Source organism: Phascolarctos cinereus, unplaced genomic scaffold, assembly GCF_003287225.1.
Source record: "Phascolarctos cinereus isolate Bilbo 61053 unplaced genomic scaffold, phaCin_HiC Scaffold_4;HRSCAF=312, whole genome shotgun sequence".
Taxonomy (NCBI): Eukaryota; Metazoa; Chordata; class Mammalia; order Diprotodontia; family Phascolarctidae; genus Phascolarctos; species Phascolarctos cinereus.
The window spans coordinates 19,482,249-19,500,245 of NW_027555847.1; the positions used below are offsets into that span (position 1 = coordinate 19,482,249).

General features: G+C 44.0%; 1 protein-coding gene across 3 annotated transcripts in view; it reads left to right on the forward strand.

The window, feature by feature from the left end:
* The window catches only part of BMPER (BMP binding endothelial regulator), a 291,522-nt gene that overhangs the window by 173,264 nt on the left and 100,261 nt on the right, over window positions 1-17,997 (forward strand). For all 3 annotated transcript variants that reach the window (XM_020969089.2, XM_020969086.2, XM_020969088.2), the window contains 3 exons: window positions 102-242; window positions 4,176-4,280; window positions 10,586-10,631. In XM_020969089.2, coding sequence (XP_020824748.1) covers window positions 102-242; window positions 4,176-4,280; window positions 10,586-10,631 — 292 coding nt within the window. The remainder of the gene's footprint in view (window positions 1-101; window positions 243-4,175; window positions 4,281-10,585; window positions 10,632-17,997) is intronic.

The following is a 17,997-nucleotide window of genomic DNA, read 5'->3' on the forward strand; positions in this document are numbered from 1 at the left end:
ATGCTGGACCACAGGTTGGGGTAGAGTGGGTGCCGGTGTGTGAGGAGGATGACATCATTTCTTAAGCATTCATTTGTCTTTGCTGTTGCCTCTCATGCCAGGACTCCACCGTGGTGTGCAAGAAGAAATGCTCTCCCCCTGGAGCTTGTGCTAAGAGCAGAGACTCCTGTTGTGAAGAATGCCTTGTGCGTGTGCCCCCCAAAGACATCCGTGTGTGCAAGCTTGGGAGCAAGATCTTCCGGGTAATGTCTTGAGCAGGGCTCTTGGGCTCCATTGGGATGACTGTCAATAGTCCCAAGTGGAACTTCTCTTGGGATTCTCTGCCTCTGTGGGGTCTTTATAGGGTCAAGCAATTTGAGAGGCAGTTCAAAAGGAAAAGTTTGTCAACTATTTCCTCTATGGCTGTTCCAAACAGGGGGAGGGGTCTGTGGTAACCCCAACATCTGCTGATGTTAAGCCCTTAGGGAACCTTCTGGCTGCCATGCCCCACTCTTCTGTCCTGTTTGAGGCTACCCTGCTCTCTTTTGTGAAAAGAAATTGGAGATTCCACCTCTCCTCCTTCCTCAGAATGTCTTTTAGAGAAGGCATTTGGATCTTACTATGTCCTCCTGATGGAATATGGCGTGTACACGGATAAGCAAATGAAAATACATGCAAAAGTATTTCAGGAGGGAAAGTACTCTAACAACCGGGAGGATCAGAGAGGAACTCAGGTAGGAGTTTGGTTTTGAAGGAAGCAGGGGATTTTATGAGGTGGGAGTGAAGAGGGAAGACGTACCAGGCAAGGGGGAAGGAACAACCCGAATGGACAAAGTCTCAGAGGTAGGAGGTGGGACCTCATGACTGAGGAGCACTTGGCGGACCAGTGTGACTGGAATGGAGCTCAAAGAAAACTGTGAGGATGAATGTATTTCTTTGCATTAAGATTCCTAATTAACGCTGCCTTTTCTCCCCTTCCTTCCTCCTGAGTCTCTGTGGTTTTGGCCCCTGGAAATCTGATCCTCTCCCCTGACTCGTTTCTCACTTCTCTGTTCCCTTGACCCGCAGGCTTCACTAGCCCTTTGTGAAGGCTGGGTGTCCATTCACAGAGCTTGGCGTCCTGGCCTCTTTTTCTAAGCTCACACCTGGCTCTGGTATCGCTAGTGTGCCCTCAGTGTGAGGTGGTAGCCTGATAGGCTCCTGAGAGCCCATCTGCAGGTCTCAGCCAGCTGCTTGGTCCTGTCTCAGAGCCCCAGACCCCCCTCTCCTCTGTTGGACCTCCCACTAAACTCCTCTTTCCAGTCCCGGTGAGGTTCTTGGTTCTCAGCTCATTTACAGAACATACAAGATGCCTGATAGAACCAGAGCTTGATGAATGATCATACCTTTCCTGGATCAGGTTATGAGAACTATGTGCTTCTCTAGGCTCTCACAGATCACTCGTCTCTCAGGAGGTATTCTGCCCATTTTCCTTCCCCCTCTCCTCAGAGAAAGACTCCCCCCCCGCCCCATTTACTGAGATTCCTATCCCTACAGTCTTGCCATAGAAACCTTCTTACAAACACTGAAATAACAACATTTCCACCAGCAGGAAAGGGAAGGTCATTCCTTACATTGTTGACTCCTACCCATGGACTTCTTTCTCCTTTGTGTGGGTGGCTTGCTTCAACCTGGTGGTGATTACCCATTGATGTTATGGACACAGTGGTCTGAACCTAATATAGAATCTAATTCCATTGCTGGTTCTGCTCAGTAATAATAAGTTCCATTTTAAAAAAGTCCCTTTGCAACTTTCAAAGTACTTTCATATATATCCTCTTATTAGGTAACTCTTTGATCTCTGGTTTCCTTGGTGTTGAGAACTCCTGGTATGGGAATTCTCTCCATCTATGCGGATCACAAACTATCTATACCTAATAGATACGATCCTGGGAATTGTATGAATCACACGGAAGTTGGAGACTTGGCCAGGGTCACACAGTGAACAAATGTCAGGGGCAGGGTCTGAATCACAGCATCTTAGAGTTGGAAGGGACCTCAGTTGACATCTACTGCCCACATGATGAGTACTTTCCACAATACCCCTGAGTGGGCCCAAAACAAATTGAGATGTAGTTGGGAAATATTTAACAATATAACTAAAAATACAATAGAACATAGTTAATGTTAATATGTGGTTTTCTAAATCAATAGGCCGATGGCAGAGTGGTCTTTTTATAGTTGAGTTTGACACCACTGAACTAGACCTCGTGAAGAAGAGTCTCCTTACATCAGGCCAGAGAAATGGCAATTCAGCCTTTTCTTGAACTCAGTGCTTCCTTAGAGCAGCCCATTCTATGTTGACATAGTAACAATTATAAAGAAGCTCTCCCTGATATGAAGCCTAAATTTTTTTTTCTCTGCAATTTCTACACATTGCTCCTAGTTGAGATTTCTGCCCATCCTTTTGGGGTGATGCAGATTCTGACTTGCAGAATCGTAGGATCACAGATGTCAGTTTATCTGGTCCAACTCACTTATTTAAGGGATGAAGAAACTGAGGCCCAGGTGGGTTCATTGACTTGGCCAATATCACACAGCTAGTACTGAAGGAAATATTTGAACCCAGGTCGATTGCCTCCAGAGCCAGGACTCTACACTATATGTCTGGGTGCTCTAGCCTAGAGAGGCTCACATTCTGTGCCAGGCGCTGGCTTGGTCATGGAGCTACAAAGATGAAAACAAAATCTGTCCCTGTGCTTGGAGGAAGCCCAGCGTTGACACAGCAAAGTCAATAGTGAAAACTGGACAAAACAGACACAAAGTGAGAGGAAACACGTCCTCTTTGTGTTTTACGTATGACTGAGAAAAGAAGTGGGCCAAGAATGTGACCAGAGCAGGGGTAGACCCCTCAGCCCCCTGCCCCACATGGGCTCCCACTTTCCAGGGAATGCATAGGGTATCCCAAAAATCCTAGTGCGGTTTTAAGCTTTGCAGCATAAAATCATCCGGAGACTTTTGAAACAGCCTGTCTTAAACTACAGATGAAGACCTTCAAGGTGTTGATCTTCTATGCAAGATTTAGTGAACAGAAGAGTCGGGAAGACCAATCTCTGACACTTACTAGTCATGAGACCCTGTCACTTCATTTCCAGTGCCTCAATTTCCTCTTCTATAAAATGAGGAGTTGGGCTAGATGGCCTCCTCTGAAGGCCTGTCCACCTCTAAATCTCTGCTCCTACCGAAGGATGTGGGATGAGAAGGTACCACTAGGTTGGGCTCTGTGCTAGTGAAGGCTGCCCCCACGCTGATCTCTAAGAGCCATTCCAGTTGTTGATGAGGCTCCAATGATTCCTGTTCCCTCACAGGATGTGACTGGCTTCTGTTTTGTTTTCAGGCCCCTCTGTCTTGCTCCCCATCTCCATCTTCCCACCTCACAAACCGCTACACTGCCCTGTGAAAGCATTAGCAAGGCCCAGGGGCCTCTTGTGCCTGGGACAGAGTGTCAGTCACTCAGTTACTCACTGTACTTGGCACAAGTAAAATCCGACACACTGTGAGCCAAGACGGTTCCCCAAACAGCCCTTCCTCAGAGGAAGGAACACGTCTAGGAAATGCTTTCCAAATGAGGCCCTTGCATGTGGGGGAGAGGATGCCAGCCCTACCTGGAGGGCCCCTGCACATTTACTTGCACGGATTTGGTGTCTGGGACTTTCAGCTGGTCAGGTGTCTGCTACGGCATTGGCAGTCACCTGGATTAAGCTTTGTTCTTGGGCCGTGCCAGAGGGGTGTCCCATCAAGGAATGAACGCTCTGCTCCCTGACATTTCAACGAAATGGCCTTGCGTGTCAGGTCCTCAGGGCCTCAATGCCTCAATCATGTCACCAAGTGGAAAATTAGGTTTTTGTAACCCTGTATGAAAATTCATGTGATGTTGTATCCCTAGATGAAGGAAAGCAAATAAAAAACCAATGCAAAATGCAAACTCGGTCAGCTTAGACTCCAAAGAATTTGCTTTGTGCCATGGGGACAGAGACAAAGAATTGCCCTGATTTCCACACCAACACTTAGTGGCTGGAGATGGCTAACTCAAAGCTATTTAGACTAAACAATGGCTTCCCTCCCTAATGGAACGAAACACTCTCCTGCGAGGAGAAATGCTATTGAGAGCCCTTCTGCTGGGCTGGCTAAGTGACTGCTTGTGTTCCCCTCTACAGGATGGAGAGATGTGGTCCTCTGTTAATTGCACCATCTGTGCTTGTGTGAAAGGCAAGACTGAGTGTCAGAAGAAGCAATGCGTTCCCATCAACAGCTGTCCACACGTAAGTGGCTAAGGCTCAGTCTTGGTTTTTTATCTTTATCCCTGGGCTCAGATGCTGGAAAATGCTAGAAAATAGAACAGTGTGAGAAGGCAGTGGGATGTCATGGAAAGAGCTCTGGATTTGGAGTCCAAAGACCTGGGGTTAAATCTGGACCCTCCCATTTATTAGTTGTGTGACTTATGGCAGCCTGTCACCTCTCTGAACCTTGGGTTTCTAAAATGAAGGGACTAGTCTAAAGGGCCATTGAGGACTCTTCCTGCTTTAAATCCTTCTTAAATGTTCTAATAGCTTCTCAGGACTGGTTCCAGGTACCTCCCCCAACCTCCCAAAGCCGTGAATGAGGTACTCTGTGTTTACCTTGTATATTATCTAGTTATTAACATGTTGTCTCCCCCATTAGAATGTATGCTTCTTTAGGGCGGGATCTGCTTTAAAAAAAATTGTTCACACAGTTCTTGGCAGACAGTAAGCAATTAATAAATGCTTATTGACTGACTGAACCTCCAAATGTTCTGTTGGATCAAAAGTTCTGCCCTTGCCCCAACACTGGATTTAAAAAAAATTTCCTTTATCATGTGTGTGAAACGTACTTCCCTATGCACTCTGTACCCCATTAACTTCTTGTTATTCTGCTCCAGGATCGCCTTCATTTTCCATCGTCCCCTGATTTTTCCTTTTCCCTCTATTTTTCTCTCTTCTTGACTCAGACCACCCTCTTTCCATCATTTACTCCAGTATGAGGCATATTTATTCATACATTCCCCCAGTAGACCCCGTTCACTATGCGACCCTTGCCCAGGTCACCTCTCCCTCTTCCTCCTCCTTCTCCAGGCCCGAGATGACAGCCCAAATGAAAACAGAATTCTCAGGGAAATCTTTCTTTCCCTGCTATTCAGCATCCTGCTCTAACTGGGCAGACCATAAAATAAGTTTTATCTTTTTAAAAGTCTGAGCCTCGTTGAATTAAGCTTATGGAGTAGGAAACTTTTTCAGGTTGAGGGCCCATTGGGGGAAAAAATAAGATTCAACCTATCAACTTCTGGCAAATTAAACCACATGCGTGCACACATGCGCGCGCGCGCACACACACACACACAACATCGGAATACGTCCTCCCTTCCCAGTTATAGACAGCTTTTAATTTTATTCACATCTGTTATTATTGCAAACAAAACCCTTGCTGTTTTCCCTGAGTGCCAAGCAAGGCAAAAAACTCCAACAGCTGTTTCTGTTGCACAACTGAATGAAGGCTGGAACTGGGGGTTGGGTGGGGTGGGGGTGGGGGTGGGGGTGGAGGGAGAGAGTAAAACTCTAATTAGTCTTGCTCTAAAAAACCTCAGACGTAAAACTGAAAACCTCACATAAAAGAAGAGGGAAAAAAAGGGGGGAGACGATAAATAGACTTCAACATACTTTGCTTATAAATATTCATGGAGAAGAAGGGGATCACATCATTTATCCCAGTCCTCGGGGAACCCTGGCTGCTAATGAACCCATGCCACACATGTTAGCAATAATGGGCTTCCTTATTCAACAAGACAAAAACAGGATGCCGTGCCAACCTGGGGGCTCCAGCAGGCTGGAGTCAAGCTGCCAAGTGCCCTGGAAACCTGGCCTCATGGAGAAGGGGCTCTTCTCTGGGCTCCTGGAGGAGGGCCGGTGCTCAGGCCCCCAGGCCAGCCTGGCTTTCTTCATGCTCCCCAAGTACTCAGGCAGCTGACCTTTTGGGTTGATGGCCCCAAATGGGGCCCCTGAGGGTCTGTCCCTAAAAGGAGGAGTCCCAGCCCTCCACGCCCTCTTGTTATTACTGTGTTGGTCTCTGAATAACTTCATGGAGGCCAGGGTTCTTTGGCCCAGATCCACTCAGTCCCAAATGCTCTGCTCTCAGGGATAAGGTTTAGGAAGGACTAGCTAATTCAACAGTGTTCTGAGTTGGGAATACTTGTCCTCTTTTCCTACTTTCTTTGCTTTTCAGCTTTGCCGCTGTTAATTTTAAAGGGATGCACAGATAAAGACCTCCCCCAACTCCTACCCTCCAAGCCAACAGAAGGTTCCATGGGATGCATTCTCTATTCCTACTTTATTCCTGATTGAGCCAGTATGTGTATATGTGTGTGTGTGTGCATGCGGGCACGTGTGTGCGCGTTTGTGTGTGTGTGTGTGTGTGTGTGTGTGTGTGTGTGTGTGTGTGTGTGTAAATGCATCCAGGCCTTATTGGGTAGATAGATAATGGAAAACACACCAGGGCTGAATTTATAGTCAACAAGCAAGTATTAAGCACATACTTTGTGCTGGGCTCTATACTAGGCTCCAGCATTACAGGGACCAAAATCAAAGGATCTGTCCCCTCAGGATGCTTGTATTCACCTGTTTTGGTCCCTTTCCAGTATGGTCAGGATATTATGGTGAAAGTCCAGATTTTCCAGCAAAAGAGCCCTGGGTTTGAAGTCACAGGACTTGTCTTCCATCCTGACTGCTACTTCCTCACTGTGTGGCCTGGAGAAAGTCACTTACCCTCATTCATCTGTAAGATGAGGGTGTTGGACTCAGTGACCTCTGAGGTCCCTTCTAGCCCTAAATCTACGATTCTGTGATCCCCAAAGTCCTTTCTGGCTCCCAGTCTACGAGTAGGCTCCATCCAGAAATAAAGAAAGTCAGGCCCCCAGCTGAACGGAGCATGGGTTCAGGGCCAAAGGACAAGCGTCACAGGAGAACAGAGGAAGAAGAGGAAGAAGAGGAAGAAGAGGACATGGCACGGATCATTTCCTACAGCTCCTGTTGATGAAAGGGGATTATTTTGCCAGCAGAAGAATGTGCTTTCTTGTCTCATTTGATATGAGGGCTGACTTCAGTGATGTATGGTCTCCCCAGCCTTCAGATCCTGGCCATGTTTGTGCATTGCAGCATGAGCTTTTGAGTAGGAAGAGAGTGAGAAAGAGAATAAGCTTTTATGTAGCACCTACTGTGTGCCAGGTACTGTGCTAAGTGCTTTATAAATATCATAACATTTGAACCTCCCAACAGTCTTGGGAGGTAGGGGCTATTATTATCATCTTCGTCTTACAATTGAGGAAACTGAGGCAAACAGGATTGAGTGCCTTTCCCAGGCTCTCACAGCTACTAAATGTCTGAGGTTGAATTTGAACTCAGGTCTTCCTAGCTCCGGGTTGTGCCATCTAGCTTTCTCAATAGGAATAAACCATATCTTGCCCTCTACAAGAGGCTCCTGGTTTACACCTTCTCCACCGCCCACTACTTGTACCTTCCCTTCTGAAATGAGCTTCCTTCTATTTTGTTTCTAGTATGTACTTCATTATTTACCTGTGCCTACCCCAATTAAAATGTGAGCTCCTTGAGGGCAGCAACTTTTTGCCTTTCTTTGTATCCCCAGCCTGGCACATAGTAGGTGCTTAATCATTGCTTATTGATTGACTGGCCGATGGACAAGCTAAGTACCAAAGTGCTTTCAGTCTGCATTGTTTGAACCGTGAGGAAGAAACGGCCATTCAGAGAAGGATGGTCTTGGGAAGGATGACATGGGTCATTGGCCTCCAGGCAGGCTGCCCGAGACAACATTTCTGTTTCTATTATAAGTAATGAGGCTTTGTTGGAGAACCATGAATCTCAGTTCTTTAAAGATCAGCTAGTCCAATCCCTTCACTTTACAGAGGCTCAGAGAGGTCTGAGGATGGCAGTTAGATCTACTTGGATTTCTGTCATCTTCTTGTTTCTTAACATGTTTCTTAGCTCTAGAGCTGAAAGGAGCCTTTGAGGTTGCTGGTCCAACCCCCTCATTTCACAGATAAGGAAACTGAGGCCCAGACAGTGATTTGTCCAAGGTCACTCCAGCAATCAGGAGGAATTTGAACCCAGGTCTTTTGACTACACGTCCAGCAACTGACTTGTTCTGCCATGACACCGACCCCTTGGCTTCTAGCCTGGCAGAAGTGCGAGGTTCTTAGACGAGCGCCGAGGCCACACCCCCGCCATTATACACACAGATCCCTCGGGAAGTAGATGCATCAGTACAAGTACTGGCTTCTTATGGATGAAGAACCCCATGGCAGAGAACAAATGTGGCCGAATGTATGAGGACCCACTGAGCCAGTGAACAGAGAACTCCAGTCATGACTCAATTCAATTGAACAAACATTTATCAGGCATCTATTATGTGGCAAATACTGTGCAAGGTGTTGGGAATATGGAAACCAAAGTGAAGCCAGTCCTGCCCAGAGGGCCCTTACATTCTCTGGGTGGAGGTAGGGAAACAGCATGTACATAGACAAGGAAATACAAGCTATGTACAAAGCCAATGCAGTCATTTCATGGGGCTGGAAGGGCATTCATGAAGTGATTAGGAAAGGCTACTTGGAAAAACTGGGGACTTGAGCTGGTCATTGAAGGAAGCTGGGGTTTCCAAGAGTCAGAGGTGAGAAGAAAGAATATTTAAAGAATGAGAGAAAGACTGTACAAAGAAGTAGAGTAGTAGCAGTTAGCATGCCAGGTCGTAGGACAGCTAGTGGTCCAGTACTCCTAAAGCATCGATCGTGTGGCAAATGAATCATTTCAAATGAGTCTGGAAGCATAGGTTAAAGCTACATTATGAAGGCCTTTAAATCCCAACCAGAGGAATTTGTTATGTATCCTACAGGCAGTAGGGAGCCCCTGAAACTTCTTGAGTAGGAGAGGTACATGGTCACACTTGTGCTTAGGAATTTCAATTTGGCAGCTGAATGAGGGATGGATTAGAGAAGGGAAGGACTTGGGAGGCTATTGTGATAGTCTCCAAAAGGCGACAAGGCTTAAGTCAAGATGGTAGCTGTGGGAGTAGAGAGACAGGGACTGATGGGAGAGGAGTCTTGGAGGTGATATGGATGAGACAACAATTGATTGGAAACTTTGGGTGAGGCAGAGGGAAAAGTCAAAGATAAACCTGGGGTTGAAAGCCTTGGTGGCTGGAAGGATGATGGTTATAGAGAATCTTGACTGTGTAGAGAGAAGTTGGGGGGAGGAGTAGATTTGGGGGAGAAGTTAATGGACTCTTCATTGAATTTGAGATGCTGATGGGATATCCAAGTGATGTCCAACATGCAGCTGGTGATGCAGGCCTGGAGCTCGAGAAAGAGGTGAGGGCTAGAGATGGAGGTTTGGGAACCATCTATGTAGAGAGGACAAATGAAGCAGAAGCAGAGCAGATGAGATGACCCAGAGGGGGAATGTAGAGAGGAGAAGGCAGGGCTCATGGGCTAGGCCACCCAGTCTGAGCACTATACTCAGCTTGGCCAGAGACCTCCTGCCTTTGCAACAGAGGGTCCTTGATAACATATTGAACTTCTATGGAATCCCTGGAATATTATCCAATTTTACGAAACAGCGAACTGTCTTGGCTTTGACCAAGTAGAATTAAATTCACATGGATAAAACATTGCCTCCTGGACAACAAAAATGAATCAGCTTGATTTGCATTATCAGTACTCTGTTCATTCAAAGGGCCAGATGACTGTAGACTTGAATCAGAAGGTGGGTTATTTTGTTTGTTTTTGCCATAAAACCTTTTGGAAAATGAGCCAACAACCAAGATACATGCAGGGCCTCTCTGAATCAATATTCTGAAAGGTCATTTTTGTGATTATGTCCAGGAGAATGCTCTCTCAGAGACTGGTTTTGGATATCAGTGAAAAGACTGAGTCCCAAACATTCTCCACCTTAACTCCATATGACAAAAGTCACATGAGGGAGGCCTTTAAAGTATCGTATCTCTCATATATTACCTTAAGTCACTATGCCTGATCTCAAAACCAGGGACTTGAAGCTATCGTTTTGCTGCTAAGTCTCTACTACTTGCCTTGGCCAGAGACCTCCTGCCCTTGCAACAGAAGGTCCTCAATAGCATGTTGGCATCATCATCTGGTGATTGAATTCAAATATGTACTGAATTCACTTGTAGAGGTCACCAGTGAAAGGGGAAGTGAAGAATTGGAGAGAGGGCCAGTTCTAAAGTCAGGACAATCTGGGCTTGAGTCCTGTCACTGACATGTGCTGGGTGGATGACCTTGGACAAGTCAAGTGCTTCACGTAATTTTCTAATGCTCTCGGTTAGGTCCCAGTGACTGAGCTGCATGAAAGAGGGAATTTCCATACTAGGAAATAAATAGAATCCTAGCTCTTGACTTGGAATGGACTTGAAGATCAATTGAAATAATGCATGTAAAACATTTTGCAAAGCCTAAAATGTTATAGACACATTAGCTCTTAGAAAAATAATCTCTTCATTAAAATGAATGTGTTCTTTTTTTCCTCATTAGGGTAAAATTCTGAATAGAAAGGGATGCTGTCCTATTTGCACTGAAAGTGAGTAAGTTCTTTCCTTTTTACCAAAAAGTTACATTTTTTGCAATTATTGTTTCAGTCTGGGGATGTCTGTGGGGCAGGGACCAGGGGTGGGAGGAGAGAGAGGTTTCCTGTTCCACCAGGTTGGGTTATATCATCTGTTTTATGCACATTCTGTTGCTTTGAGGCATAACATTGAGCCGTCCCGCTTCCCTACAACGAATGACAGTCAATTTGTTGGTCCCCCTCCCCAAGAAGTACAATTAAGCCAGTTAAATGGCAACCATCCCCATAGGAGGTGGTAGAGAGACTTCTCCTGATGAAGTTTTAACAAGACTAGATCATCTTAGTGTCCATTATAAGTGTTAATGACATTTGCAGCCCGGTAAGCTAAGATAATGATACCTAGTGAAACCTGACTTCGTGAATAATCCAGAAGGGATATATATTTTTTCTAGCCTTGTAAAATCTGACAGCTGCAGTCCCTCCTCCTTCCCAGCATTCCCAGTCTCTTTCATGAAAGTATGAAGGATCTCCTTTGCCAAAGGCACAACCTTCTACTGATAGGAAATGGGTCATTGGTCTGACAGCTTCTATTTTCCTATATGTGTAACTTACTAACTTGTTCTGAAAGTGCCCTATTCACCATAGGGAACCTTGACTCTAATTCAGACACTGGACTTCCAGTACCACTTTCTTCCTCTATGCACAGAGATGCCTAAGCTTTGCAGAAGTATGCCCTTTTGTGGGTAAACATATTTAGTGGCAAATGGAGAGATCAGCCCCATCCAGATGTGTTTTGGGGTTGAATGTCTCCAGGAGGTGTCAGTATACTTTTAAAAAGGGATGTCAGTTATACAGATGTTACACTAACTTTCTTTTAAGATAAAAACAAAACAAAACAAAACTTGACGAATCCTCTTAGAAGACATTCAAACTTTTAGAACTTGGCTTTGATGGTAATTTAAAGCCAAAGGCAGTAGTTTTCACTTAAACAGAGATGTGCTATTACCTTTATCTAACATTAAACCTCTTCCTTCTAATGATTTTTAATGACCTTCCTCAGCTCTTCTCATGAGTGGTGGCTTATGGACCAGTTATGTGGGCAGTAGGCTGAATTTTATGTATGGCTATATTTCCCATCCAGCTACCAAACCTGGGATTTTACTGGTTTTGGAAATTTTCAGCTAAGTATACCCTCTAATACTTTAGAGTGACAACTGGCTTACAGTCCCAGACATTTGCCTTGGGAACATTAAAGGACCTTGCCCAGGGTCCTAAGCCTATGTATTGGGACTTGAACCAAGGATTTCATGACCTGGAGGTTAGTTCTCTCTCTTTGGTTGAGAGATGATTATATGTATTTCTTTTCTATAAGACTGATGCACCCACATTCAGGTAGTATAAATATTTGATTAAAGAAGAGAAAATTTCTACTGAATTAATGAACAGTTTTTTGCTCTATAGCACATTTATATATACTCACATATACATGGCTGAGTGGGATTTGATCCATGGTTTCTTTTTGGAAAATTATATGGAGATCTTTTGTTTTTATGTCACCCACATGTCCCAATATATCCCTACCTTTACCCCTCCCTGGAAGCTGTCCCTTATAATAAAGGAAAAAAATGAATTAACCAACATAGCAAAATTAACCAACATAGAACAAGTCTAATGTTGTGTATAGTGTATAGTGTTTCACTGCATGATTCCCCCATATCTGAACAAAAAGTACAGTTGTCTTCTTGTATCTCCTCTTTGGTGCCAAGCTTGTTGACCTGTAGAGAAAAACCTCTCTCTACTGATGTACGTGTCACTTTCTCTGCAGCTAATACATTAAGAGAGTTGTTTGAGACATGGAGAAGTTAGTTGTGGTTGTTAAGTTGTTTCAGTTGTATCCAACTGTTTCTAACCCTTTTTGGGGTTTTCTTGGCAGAGATCATAGGGTCGTTTGCCATTTCCTTCTCCAGTTCATTTTACAGATGAGGAAACTGAGACAAACAGGCTTGCCCAGAGCCGCACAGCTAGGAAGGGTCTGAGACGTGATTTGAAATAGGAAGCTGAGTCTTTCTGGTTTTAAGCCCACTGCTCTAACCCCACCTAGCTGCCCATGCTAAGAGGTTAAATGACTTGCAAATGGATAAACATTTGCTTTCAGGTACATACAATGACTTGAACACTAGGTTTACAAACTATTGTCTTGCCCAGTTCTGGGCCTGAATCAGTGGATAGCTAAGGATCGACTTCGTTGAGGTCATTACTTAATGGCTTTGTCTTTCACTACTCACTTGACCTTGGGCACACCAGTTCATTCTCTGGTGTCTCAGTGTCCTCATTAGGATAATGGAGATTGAACTTCAATGACTAGGGTGGGTCCTTCTTTTTTGAAATTTGGGGTCCACTTTCTCTGTTGTAGAGCAGTTAAGAGTTGGGGGTTTAGCCTTGTGTTGGTGAGATTCAGTCATGAATATAACAGCTTCCTGTTTCAGGTATCAAAGAATGAGTGAATCAAGGCAAGATTCCGAGGCTGATGATTCTTCATTGCTATTTAGTGCTTCTAGAATATTCCCCCATTGCCTCTTAGGCAGGTGGCTTAGTGGAAGGGTGGGCAAGTCATAGACCGGAGGGCCTTTATCACAATGTGGGCATTCTATGAAGTTAGGACATTGCAATAAATCTTACAAGAAATGGGTTCCAGTGCTGCCTCCATCACATTCTAGTGGTGTGACCAATGGGAAATCTCTTAACCTCTCTGTGCCCTCAGGCAATTCTCTCAGTCTCTAAGTTGCAGATGAGTTGATTTGCATTGGTGGAGATAGTTTCCACACTGGGAGCTCCCCAGCCCAAAGAAAGCACGGATCTGGATCCCCCTTCCTTCCAATTAATGTTGCATTTCATCTCAAACCTGTGTTTAAGGAATGATGGAGGAGCAGCTAGGTGGCACAGTGGATAGAGCACTGGCCCTGGAGTCAGGAGGAGCTGAGTTCAAATCCAGTCTCAGACACATAACACTTACTAGCTATGTGACCCTGGGCAAGTCACTTAACCCCATTGCCTAGGCTCCCCCCCCCAAAAGTGATTTAGGAATGATAGAGGTTATGGATTCTGAAACTGAAAGATGTCAATGATGATCTGGCAAGGAAATTCAAGAATTTGGACACTTAGGTGGCATAGTAGATAGAGCACTGGACTTAGTCCAGTCACTTAACTTTTGTCTGCCTTGGTTTCCTCATCTCTAAAATGGGGATAAAATGGGGATAATAATATCACCCACCTGCCAGGGTTATTGGGAAGATCAAATGAGATATTTGAAAAGTGCCTTATAAACATGGACTATTATTATTCCAGTCCCTGCCTTCATACTGGATAACAGGTCCATCAGTCAAGATGCATGATTGTTGGCTCTATTTGTCATTATCCCAACAGATCATTCAATTATAGATAATAAGTGAGATAATATTTGTGAAGTGCTTTTGCAAACAATATGCGATAATAATTAATGATGGTAATAATAATTATCATTATCATCATCAGCATATACTACTACTACTACTACTAGTTATTATTATTATTATTATTGTTTCGAGTTGGAAGTGACCTTAGAAGTGATCTAGTTGAATCTCTTCATTTTATAAATGAAGAAATTGAGGTCAAGATTGTGAAATGACTCCCCCAAGGTCATACAGGGGATGAGTGGCAGAGCCAGGCTTCAAACTGAGGTCATGAGATCCCAGCCCAGCATTCCTTCCACTGTGCCATGCTGCCTCCCTAGTGGCTAATTTGTTCTGACAGCCTATTGCTGGGTTTAATCATCTCTTCTGTAATCAAAGCAGTTCTCAAGTATCTTAAGATGCTCCAGACAATTGTAGCAGCTCCAGCTAATCAGTTGTGAGTTAGTTTCTTTTTATGTTAAATCTAAATGTGCCTTTTTACAACTTCTACTGTTTGTCCTAATTTTCCTCTAGACCCCTCAAAAGCAAATAGGATCCGATTTCTGCATGGTGGCCACTTTAATATTTGAAGATGGCTGTCATGTCACTTCCCCTTCCCTTCTCCATGTTATATTACACATCATTCAGGTGGCTTAGTCATTTGGAGAAAGGTTAGTGGAATCAGTAGCCAGCTGGATCAGAAAGTAGTATCCATTAGTCCCCATAAGACTAACCTTGACCACAACTAACCGTACTGCCCATTTCTCCCATGACTTCTTCCCTCACTACCCCAGCCTAATGATGGCCCCAGTTGGGAAGAGGGAAGGTGGCCAAGCAAGGGGAGGGGGTGCACAAAGTCACTTCAGGAGGAAGGATCTCTAATAATACAGGAGCATTAGGAAAGGTTACCCATAGGAGCTGACCTCTGAGTTAGAGACCAGACATCCCAGGTATTTTTGCCTTCTTCTGCCAAGTTAGCTGTTGGCTTCTCCAAAACTCTTGTGAATTATCTTTGACCTTTGAAAGGTGTGACATCAGAAAGGGCTAAAAGAAATTTGGGATGATGGAAAGAAAGTGTCATAATCCTCTATTTTAAAGATTCACTCATGCCAACAGAATCACTCAAGGGATGAGCATTTCTTTTAAGAGCAAGTGATACATCTGGATGCCCGAGAGTTTATTTGCTGCATAATTAGGGGTGAATGGCAGAGTGGATAGAGAGCTGGCCTCAAGGTTAGGAAGACCTAGGTTTAAATCCCACATCTGACATAATAGCTGAGTGACACTGGGCAAGTCACCTCCACTCTGGGTGCTGCAGATAGCTCTCTAAGATGGGAAGTTGCAAAGATGGTTTGGTAGAGAGAATTTACTCATCAGGATTTCCTGGTACCAAAGAAAGGGCAAGTCTAATTCCATACCATCCAATTAGGTAGCCTTCAGAGGCCTGTATACTTAGTCATGCCAAGGTTAAAATATCAGTTAGTCAATCAACTAATCTGCTATGTGCCAGGCTCTGTGCTAAGTGCCAGGGGTATAAAAAAAGACCAAACAATAGTAATAGCAACAAAGAATCCCTGCTGTCAAGGAGCTCACAGTCAGAGTGCGGGTAGAAAGTGTCCTCAATAAATTGGATCATAATGGAGAAAATTGTTTTCTTGGAGTCAGCCCTGATAGAATTGTGACACCATTGCCATCTCCTAATCCCATTAGGTCATTCTTCCCACAGCTAGTAGGTGTCTGAGGCAGGATTTGAATTCAGGTCTTCCTGACCCCAGCACTCTACTATACCACCTAGAAACCAGAGTGAGAGATATGGAGTTAGGGAAGAGGGTTCAAATCTCACCTCTGTCCCTCGGTACCTGTATGACTTTGGACAAGCTACTTAACCTGATCAGGCTTTGGATGACCTTTAATTTAGCTTCCAACTCCAAATCTATGATATCTAATCCAACTTTTTCCCTTATTTTTTAAAACTGGATTCAGTAAACATTTAGCACATATCAAGCAGTGTGTGGGTGCTAGGAATGCAAAATTTAAAAAGAGAAAGAAAGTGGAACCCATATTCTCCAGCAGGAATTTAATAGGCTTTGGTGAAAGTTGGTGAGAAGATTAGAGTGAATGAAAAGGTCCTGAAAGTTGAGTCAGATGATCAGCAAACCCCTTATTTATGGGGGCTGGGATTTGAATCAAATGCGCTGACCCCAGGCCCAATGCTCACCCGCACTGTTCCTCTCCATCTCTCCTTCAGCAGCATTCTGATGGAGCTCCATGTCAGGAGCACGCTGTTTTCTCTAATTAAACGGTGGGTTTAGAAGTGGGAAATTAAATTGTTGTATTTATCAGGGTCTTCTGGGCCAGATTTGCAGAAAAATCTTAAATGACATAGAATCCCCAAATATTCAGTGTGCTGTGGAGGTCACTTATCTCTGAAACCACAGTGAGCTGTATTTAATAAGGCTAATAGACTTGACAATAAGCAATAAAAACAAGAAATGTTGAGCTTGAGCTAAGGATCTTTGCTTTACAGGGACTGAGGAGAGACTTTAGTCATACAGGGTTGGGGGTGGGGAGCAGCTGGCTAATTAGAGTTTACTGTTTTGTCCAAATGCCTTCTGTTTGGTTGACTGCTAGCCTGTCTGCCTTTGAAATAATCAACAAGAAGATTCCTGGAAAATCTTTCTTTAGGGATCTGGTGTCATCAAACAATTCACCAAGCATTTATTTAGCACCTGCTATGTGCGAGGAAGGGCAGTGTGGTATGGTGGATTGGGCCTGGGTGAATAGTTTGAATTAATATTCTGCCTCTGATTATATGACCTCTGCAATTCCCATAGCCTGTCTGAACCCCCAGACAACTCCCTATGACTTGTTTGCCAAGTATTTCCCCACTCTGCAAATTCATAAACCTGGGGCTACAGTGACCCCAGTAGCTTACATTCTCCTGAGGGATATCACATTGAAAAAAAACCAACAGATAAGTAATTTGGGAACTTGGCGAAATGAAGTGGGGCTTTTAGGTGTTGTGGAAACCTAGAAAAATAAAAAAAGTGGAGTCAACTATATGCTATGTAAAAGCCACCCAGCTCTTTAATCTTCATGAAAAATTGTTGCTAGAAGACTTTCTAGAAAGTGATTAATCTGAGAGACTGGAAGAGAAGGAAGCAGGCTTGTTCTGCTTGCCCTGCCCTCCCAGGTAGAATCAGAAGCTATGGGTGGATAGTGTAGTGAAATAGTTTAGGTTTAATTTAACAGGAAAACATTTTAATGTAGATCAAATTGCCTCTAAAGGTAGGTGAATGTTCCAGAGAGGAAGATGTAAGCAGGATGTTGGACAGCTCCTCAAAAGCAATAGCTACCTGAATTTGTATGAGCTGCCTTGGGAGGTAGGAGGTTCTTCCTCATTGGACGTCTTGAAATAGAAGCTGGATGACAACTTGGGGGGATGGAGTTGAAGGAAGGGCATGGTTTTTAGAGATGGGTTGGACCAGATGGCTGCTGGGGGGCATTTCCAACTCTGAAAATCTGTGTTTCTGTATTTACTCGAGGCTTTTTTGTTACCATGTCACTAAAATTGACTAATTAATATGGCAGTGTATTTGAATATAGACCGAATACATCTTTTTTTAAAAAATTTTATTCAAAAAAATTTTTTTCCTTATGCTTTTGAGTCGAAAATTTTTCTCCCTTTTTCTCCACTCCACCCTCCCCAAGATGGTGCACAATCTGACATAGGCTTTATACATTTACATACCCATTAAACATATTTTCACATTAGTGAAGTTGTAAGTAAAAATTAAAACCAATAGGAGGAACCATCAGAAAGATGAAACAAAACTCAACAGAAGGTAAAAATAAGTGAGAGCGATTCGACTTCCATAGTTCTTTCTTTGGATGTGGACAGTATTTTCCATTCCGAGGCCTCTGGAGATGTCTTAGATCCTCGTAATGCTGAG